Raw genomic sequence first — 8324 nt, forward strand, 5'->3', positions numbered from 1 at the left:
AGGCTTTCCCACCCACTAACAAGACTATGGAGACGTGTTGTTGTCAGGCAACTACCTCAAAGCTTATGCAAAGAAATAAGTTAAATTTGCTTTGAAAATTTTCAGCAAAACTTTTAATATTCACCCAAAACACATCTGCTATGGTGACGTTTCCAAACAGGCCAAGGTATTCTGAAAAGTTTTCACATAGTCTCAAGTATAAATATTTTGATACAAAAAATAAAAATAAACCCCCTCCAAACCCAACCCCTTGTGCTCACATTCAGTGTTGCGCCATTGTGCCATGGGTATATACGGCCTCTTCCCTCCACGCCTGGCCAGACTAGAGCTGTCAGAGACAGGCAGCAGGAGATGCTTCCAGTCCTCATCGCTCTTTTGTCTTGCCAGTGCTGGGAATCCAGGACCAGAAGAAGAGTCTGAAAGATGTTGAGATGAACTCTCTGGTTATGAAGGTGCTTAGAGGTGTGGGATAAGGAAGGAGCTAGTGAGCCTCTGGTCGACACAGTAGCGAAGGCACCACTTCCGTCGGCAGCAGCTCCCACTCCCTGTGGTTTAGGTGCTGATGACGTTTTGTAGTTCAGTTGAGGACGTAGAGAGCTGAGGAGCAGCGGCTCATCTGGGGCTGCTGTTAACAGCACTGGCCTGCGTTATACAGAGCCACGCTGCTGGCTCAGTGAGCATCACCAGGCTTGCCCAAAACAGGTCTAGCTGAGCTTTTCTCCTTTCTACATTGCGCAGCAGCTATGGATAAACCCCTCTGGCAGCAGCATCCTACCCCACCTAGTCTGTAACGCACCCTCAGAGAGCATTACTATCTTTCAGCTACTTACTGACAAATGCATCATGCTTACAATAAGCTGATCAGCGGCTTTGACGTCTTACGCTCAGCATCCGAGTTGATTTTAAGTCACTTTGACTTTTAAATTATCTCATGCATAGAAACAAAAGATGCAGAGGAACACAGCAAGGATTCACAGAACTCATAATCAAGTACTCATTAACAGACATATATATTAAGTTTTAAATCAAACCCAAATCTTTCCAATTTTGGTGATATACGTGCTCTATATGATGCACCGTTAGCGTGGTGTAGCTCTCAGTCACGCAGTGCTCTGCCTGTTATACAATGGCTGCTCTACTGTTACACTTCTCCCCGTTTACACAAATGCAGGTAACTAGACTCTTTACAGATATGCAAGCTGGCCCTAGCACTGCAGCTGAGCTGCCTCCGCCGCAGGAGAAGGAGGTCTTGTCTTGTTACATGAGGAAGGAGGGAAATAATATTGATTTGGGGTCTTAGATGATCTTGTTCTCCAGGGCTTCAATCCTTTTTGCCACAGCTTCCAGTAAGCAAGAGTTAAGGGGAAAAAATGACAACGGACATTGGTAATTCACCGCTCAGGTCCTCCCCTGGCTGGTGGGACTGGTAATGACTGGAGCTGCCTTGCTGGGAGTGGCGGCGGAGGGAGGCTGTCAGCTCCTCTGCCATCTCCAGAACCACTCAGGGTGATGAGCTTCTACTGCAGGCAGAAAATGCTCAGGCTGGCACCATACTCACATGCACCTCTACATTTACTATGAATGAAAGAGGGAAGAATGTGAGGGTGACTGGAGTGTGTTTTGAGTGGCTGGCAGAGCACTCCTGACCTTGAGCAGCACGAGCTGTGTGAGGAGTGGAGCGGAGTGCTGCTCTTAGAGTCATAGAGCATGTCACAATTTTCTGCCATTTTCACTAATTGCTTTCTATGATGTGCCTGGGAGTGGCAACACACTGGGTGAGAACTACTAATTTACTCTGACCTTTGCATAACATAAGTCATGGATTTCACTTGAGTTAAAGAGTAGAAAATATACTGTGTGGCTGACACAGCACAACTCAGAAATGTGTGAATAAATCAGAACGCTGCTTTTAGAATTATATTCTCTCCTTGTTCTCAGTAATGAAAAATCTCCCTGGCCCTGTGTGAGCGACCCCAAGGTTCCACTAATTCCTTTCCCCGTGAGAAGTTTGAATCTCGTTCACAACTTTTTTCTTTTTCTTGTTTCTCTTTCAACCACTTATTGATGGTCTCTGTGCAATATGGCAGGACCCAGCATGGCAGAATGCAGCCTCACAAACTCAGTTTGGGTGGGATCCACCTAACCTCACTGGAGATGTTTGCAGTGAGCAGTTACACCAGAGTGAGTCTCCCAGAACTGTGTTTTAGCCAGCTGGGAGAATCGGGACCTGCCCGTCTGACTATTAGAGCTATTGGTCTGGATTTATCCAGAGCACCAGCTCTGCAGTCAGGGGTGGTTTGCTGCAGAAGACAACTCTTTCCTTCCAGTGCTGGGGGGAAATTTAGGCAGCCAGCTCAGTGTTTGCTTTGTAGACATTTACTGTCATGAAAAGAATCCCTTCCGTAGAGCTTTAACATCTGATCGAATCAGCTGCGTGTGTGCACCAGTGGTTTTGTCTCCTCACAGTCCAGCATTAGCTACCGCTGCTCTCAGCCCTCGCATTCTGGCCTCCCCCACGGGACCTGCAGCTCGCAGAGCTGGCAGCATCATCCTGTGCGTGACCCATGCTTCCACATGTCACGTTGGCGTCATTTAAGCATCTTTCTAAAAACTGCCCTAGGCCTTGGTGCCTACAGCTCATTGTTCTCTTGCGGTGGTTTGACATACTCTACTTTGGCTCTGCTGGTTTTGGTTTAACTCTGCACCAGACCAGTAGCTGTTCGCTCTGGTGTGGGGACTCTTCTTGTTACACACATTCATAACGTGTGTCTTGTTTCCCAGCTTCCTGAGCACCTACCCAGCCTCCTTCCCCCACGAGTAGATTTTCCCCCCGGGTCTCTCCAGAAAGCACAACCTGACTGACTGAGTTCTGAACAAAGGCAGCTTCCAAAGGATATATTTCTGCTGCAATGAGTTTATGAGGTCTTCTACTTTTGTCTGGAACTTCACAATAGATTTACATTCACATGGATCTTCCTCTGTGGATCAGAATATCAAGAAGATGAGTTAAGTGGCACAGAAAGAAAGAATTAAATCAAAATCACCGAGCCAAGTGAAATAAAGCAATTCTTACTTTCGTTATTGGAAACAGGAGGGAAATTAAAATATCGTTCCTTCTAATTATCTGACTGATCACTTCTGGCTTTGACCTCAGATGGCTGGAGAATCTCCCATTTTCTTGCTACGTAGGCCAGCCTCTACGCACAAAAAGTCTGTCTTGGATTTCCAGTTTCCTGAAAACGCATTGAGCTCTGCGACTGATGCTTAAAGTTCACCTCAGAAATGTGAATCTGACCAAATACAGTGCTCAAAACAACCTCTGTCTGCCCAATAACATCACCAAGGTGGGCCATTCTCTCATCTTGTGAAATAAAAATTGAGGGACTGTTCACCACCTGAGAGCCAAAGCTCATCTGAGCGTTGCTTCAGTGCTCCCTTTCTTGGGGATTCATCAGTTTGCTAATCTATGGCAATAATTTACATATGTTCTGCAAGAGAAATTAAACTGGAATAGGAGGAAAAGGGTACTGAGATGGCTGGGAGAAGAAAGGAGGTGTTGACAAGACCCCGCTGCGTCAGCTGAGCTGCCCGGCAGATCGGAGGAGTAAACAGGAGGAGGACTCTTTGAGGGAAAGGACATCGCTTGCACAAACCCACAATGGGATTAAACCAGTCATGAGGAAACTAAAGCTGGGTATTAGAGAACATTTCTAGCCATCTGTTGATAAATACAAGCTGGCACTGGAAATCAAACAAATACAAATAACTCCTTTCCTGTTCTGTTTTTTTTTTTCTAAACCCAAATGTTAAGATATTTACCAAAATCATTTTTTTGCTAACAAATAATTTTTCCAGAATTTATTTTTACTTTCTTGGAATGCTGAAGCTTAAATATGTTTGCTTTCTTGAAAGGTATTTAAATACAGTATGTTGGGGTGTTCATACAGCTCCCGTCATCTTGTTCTTGGACTGTCTCCTACTTTTTAAAGTAGCCGTGGCCAAGAGCCTTTCTTGAGAGCCTGGCTACATGTCTCTGCAGACGCAGGACCCTGGAGGGAGTGGCAAGTCCCTCATGGACTTGCCCAGGGGCAAAGGAAGGTCCCGTCTTTAGGAATCTGGAGAACAGAGCACTTGTCAACATTATACCCAGGACATCTGTAAGGATGTAAGGAGCCCAATCTGATTTCCCTGCAGCAAGGCCCCTAACTTCCCCAGGCTGAGCTGTAGGGGTGGCTGTGGTTTAGGTAACCACCCAAAATGATGGTGTCTCACGATCCTTCTACATACTCTACCAACTCAATACACTGAGAACAGCAAGTTTTTTGTAACATCCATCTGAAGGGGCATTTCCCTCCTTCTGTTTCCAGCCTTCAAATGCTGTGACGAAGTCCCCCCGCTTCCCAGTCCCCCATTCTCACCAATGCAGATTTTCATTTGTAGCTTCTTCCCGATCTTGCTGATGGTTCTGAAGTCAGCCGTGTAGAAGTAGTGCTCGGCTACTGGTTCTGAAGCAATTTCCCTCAGCTCATCCTCAACTGCATTGCCAACTCCCACAGCAAACATCCTAAAGCCTGCGAGCAATGGGAGCCTGTCAGTCGGGCAGCCACGGAGCATCGTGCTGCTATGGTACCAACCCCCCATCTGTACACCTTTGCTCACCTTCTGGACCCCTGGATTCTGCACAGCTCTACTAACAGGGAACTTAACTCCCTTACCCTCTACTATTATAGACTTCCTTCAGCCAGGTCAACATGGGTTACAAAATATTTTTACAGGCAGTCTTACAAGAATTTTCCAGACAATAACCCTATCACCACGGGAACAATGTTTTGGAAATACAAGAAAGGACAGATGATCATAACACCCTGACAGGATCATGCATCCAACTAATATGGAAACGATAATACAGCAAAAGAAACAGCGGAAGATTTCAAAATACTTTCAGGCACCATCAATCAGCCTGTGCAGTGGCAAAGCCCCCATGCAATGGAGAGCTGCGGGTCAGCAAAACTGGGGCTGAATCTCTGTCTAGAATTGCAACTCATACAGTCTGTCAAGGGCAACCCGTGCTGTGAGTCAAGGACATGTCCAGGTACTGTGCTCACTGCCAAGAGATTCACTGGCCACCTCTGGCTTAAACCTGTTTCTGTTGAACTGAACTGCAGTTTTCCCCTTGGCTTGAACAGTGATACTGGTTAACTCCAGTTTCAAAATATTTGTCTCTACTTGTCCATGTCTAGACACTGGTAACACTTTCCCCTCCTCCCCTTTTTGCCTTGTCTTTCCACCTCTGGATGTATCCCACAGCTGTTCTTTTCAAAGTTCAACTCAAGGAACATGTTGGAGGCTGGTTATAACCATCTTGTTATCTATCGCACTGAAATAACTTCTGAACAGATGTTGGAGATTTCTGTGTAGGGACAAGAGAGGAGGAAGAAACAAGGCATAAAGTTTTATCATCACAGAGACATAAATTGTTTAGCTATAGTTTATGAGAACCTTTTGTTTTATAAGAGCTGAACAGCCACGTAAAACATGTCAACTTCCCTTGTAAATCCCGGCTTCTCCTGAGCTTGTGCCCGACCTTTATTATTAGCCCTTAGTCCCATCTAGTGGCCGAGACCGATGTTGGAAGGAAGTAAAGGATGGAGCAATCCATGAGCAGAGTCACATGGACTGCAGCCATTCACAGGGGTGTCAGGAGACTTGGGACTTGTTCAGCAGCTCAACAAAGGAGCAGATCTCGAGATGTTTATACTGCGTGGTGTTTGAACATATAAATATGTCAATATTTAACCACTGGGCACTTTTAATATTCCAGTAGAAGCTGAAGAAAGTTTCTTTCTAGTGTGTCTGGGATTCGGACAGGGCATCCACGGTCACTCCCTTGGTCTGTGTTTCTGCTTTGTTTACTGTTTTATTTCTTCTTTTTCTTTTCCACGCCTTAAGGCTGATACAGCCAAGCCACGCTTGGCCCTGCAGCTCCTGTTACTCTGCAAGGGGCTCTCTGGTTGTCATCTTTGCCTCACCTTGAGTGCCGCTGATGCTGACCTGACTTTCAGTACCAACATCAGAGAAACCCTCAGCTTCCTCCTGCAGTTTCCTTCACATCTGTGTGGAGCATGCTAGACCAGTGCGCACACCAGAGCAGCTGTGTGAAACTCCACCCTGCCCAGCCAAGAGGCCTCCAGCAGACTTAGACGAAATACACTGAGGGGCTTTTGGAACAACATCCAGCTGCCGGCAAACCAAGATTCACCTGAACCCCAGCCAGAGCTGCTCCAAGATCTGCATGAGTTTGCAATGAGAGTCGGGCAGTATCTCAGCAAAGTCCGTAGTAACCTGTTTGTGTCCTAAGTAAGAGACATCTCCAGGGAAGGTCATCCCTAGGTTGATACTAGATGCAGTAACTGGTCCAAGGGAGAAACAAGCCACTGAGAATTTAGGAAACCTACCTAAGTCTTTGGCTTTCTTAGCAGCATCAGTGATGTAATCTTGTGATCGTCCATCAGTGAAGACTATGCCCACCTTGGGGACCCCAGGCCTTGCTCCATTGATGACAGAAAAGGAACTGTCAATGAGGTACTTCAGAGCCTGGCCTGTCATCGTTCCTTTCTCCATGTAGGCCATTTTCTTGACTGCTGCTTTGATGTCCTTCTTGTTCTTGAATTGCCCCAGTGGAAACTCCTGTCTGACAGAACTGGAGTACTGAACCAAGCCAACTTGAGCCTGTTTGTCAGACACCTCTAGCGAGTCCACAATTTGGTTGATGAATTTCTTCACCAGCTCAAAGTTCTCAGGCCGCACACTCTTAGACCCATCGATCAGGAAAACGAGATCCAGAGCAGATCCTAACCCACCACTGCAAGCTGAAGTGAAATAAGAGAAGAGGGCAAAAGAAGATGGCTACTAAGACCCCAATTGATTATATGGGAAAATACAAGCCTAGTGTCATTTTATCACTAATGAAATGGGTTTAATTAATCAAAACTCAACAACAGCTCACATTAATGTTTTCAAAAATAATTCATGGTTTTCTTTTCTGCCCTTTTTGGACAGAGCAAGTCTACCCTGTCTCAATCCAGTCCTCACCATACCACTGCAGATCACAGCTCGGCTCAGTGCAAATGGAAATCACTACATACCGCTGCAGGTCTTCCCATCGCTGTTCAGCGTGAAACCCTCCTTACAAGCACACTTGTACGCCCCCGGGATGCTGGTACAGATCTGCTCACAGTCGTGGTCTCCAGTGGCACACAGGTCTGACACGACTGTAAGCAAAGGTGCAGATTAATGCCAGAGACTGGACCAAAGCTTCTCAGCCCGCACACAAGGTGAGGTATTGGTCCCGTACACGCAGGGATAGCTAAATCTGCTCTGCAGCAAGACAGAGCAGCAGAGGTTGTTCCTCTTGGATAGCGACTGAGATATGAGAGACAAGGAGAAATTTTCACAAGTCTCCTGACTCCAAGGAGCAGCCAGGACTAGAAATAGTCTCCATACCGAGGGCAAAAACTGTCTGTCTGTTGAGCATGTCGCAATATGCTTCACGCTCCAAAGCTACTGGATGAGATTTGGTTTCCAGCCTACCATCTGGGCTGGCCAGTGCCCATCTTTTCCAGCTATGTAGTGCAATGACATTAGCAGTTGACTTTCCTGGATGGGATTCATGTGCAAACGCACTTGGAATTCACTTCAGCGCTACCCTCACGCATGCAGCTTTCAGATTCGCTCTCTACAAACATTTCTGCCTGCTGATCTTAACCCGGACCTGACTCTGAGGTGCTGAGCAAACAGACGCTGAATTGCAGCAGTCTGAGCCAGCAGCACTCGGTGACTGACAACACTCTCACAGCTACAGCCATGATGATGGAAAACAAGCTCGAAAGAAAACAGAAGCAAATTTGTTTACAAATACCAGGGAAATCTGTGCAGAAAACTGATCATCGAGTTCTGTCAATGATGGGAGGGGGCACAAAGCCTTTCAAAGTTAAGGGGCTTTTATCCACTATTTCCAGGCATTTTTGTTCTGCTCTGCAGGTATTTTGGCTTCTCCTGGCCATCCCCACTCACGTGGCTGCCCCTTCTGCCAGCACTGGCAGATCCTTCCAGCATACACATAGCTCATGCCATTGGGATGTTACTACCCGTGCAGATGGCCGTAACGCTGGGCTCAGGCTGAGTTCTCTGAAGCCCACAGAGAGTCTCAACTAGTGGATGGATTGCCAAGGGTCTCCCTTTCCCCCCATGTGTTTGTTGAGCATTATGGGAGGCAGCTTGGGCAGCGCTGCATGGTCCTTCCTGCCGGCAGTAGCCACCATTGG

General features: G+C 46.7%; 1 protein-coding gene across 1 annotated transcript in view; it reads right to left on the reverse strand.

Moving 5' to 3' along the window:
- Positions 1 to 1053: 1053 nt before the first annotated feature.
- Positions 1054 to 8324, reverse strand: part of MATN1 (matrilin 1, cartilage matrix protein) — a 20271-nt gene continuing 13000 nt past the window's right edge. Inside the window, exons 4-8 of the mRNA XM_010142988.1 lie at positions 7146 to 7271; positions 6456 to 6869; positions 4419 to 4571; positions 2898 to 2978; positions 1054 to 1346 (exon numbers count right to left, since the gene is read on the reverse strand). Coding sequence (XP_010141290.1) covers positions 1297 to 1346; positions 2898 to 2978; positions 4419 to 4571; positions 6456 to 6869; positions 7146 to 7271 — 824 coding nt within the window. The 3' untranslated portion in view covers positions 1054 to 1296. The remainder of the gene's footprint in view (positions 1347 to 2897; positions 2979 to 4418; positions 4572 to 6455; positions 6870 to 7145; positions 7272 to 8324) is intronic.

The sequence above is a fragment of the Buceros rhinoceros genome, unplaced genomic scaffold (genome assembly GCF_000710305.1).
Source record: "Buceros rhinoceros silvestris isolate BGI_N320 unplaced genomic scaffold, ASM71030v1 scaffold31589, whole genome shotgun sequence".
In the NCBI taxonomy this organism is placed as follows: domain Eukaryota; kingdom Metazoa; phylum Chordata; class Aves; order Bucerotiformes; family Bucerotidae; genus Buceros; species Buceros rhinoceros.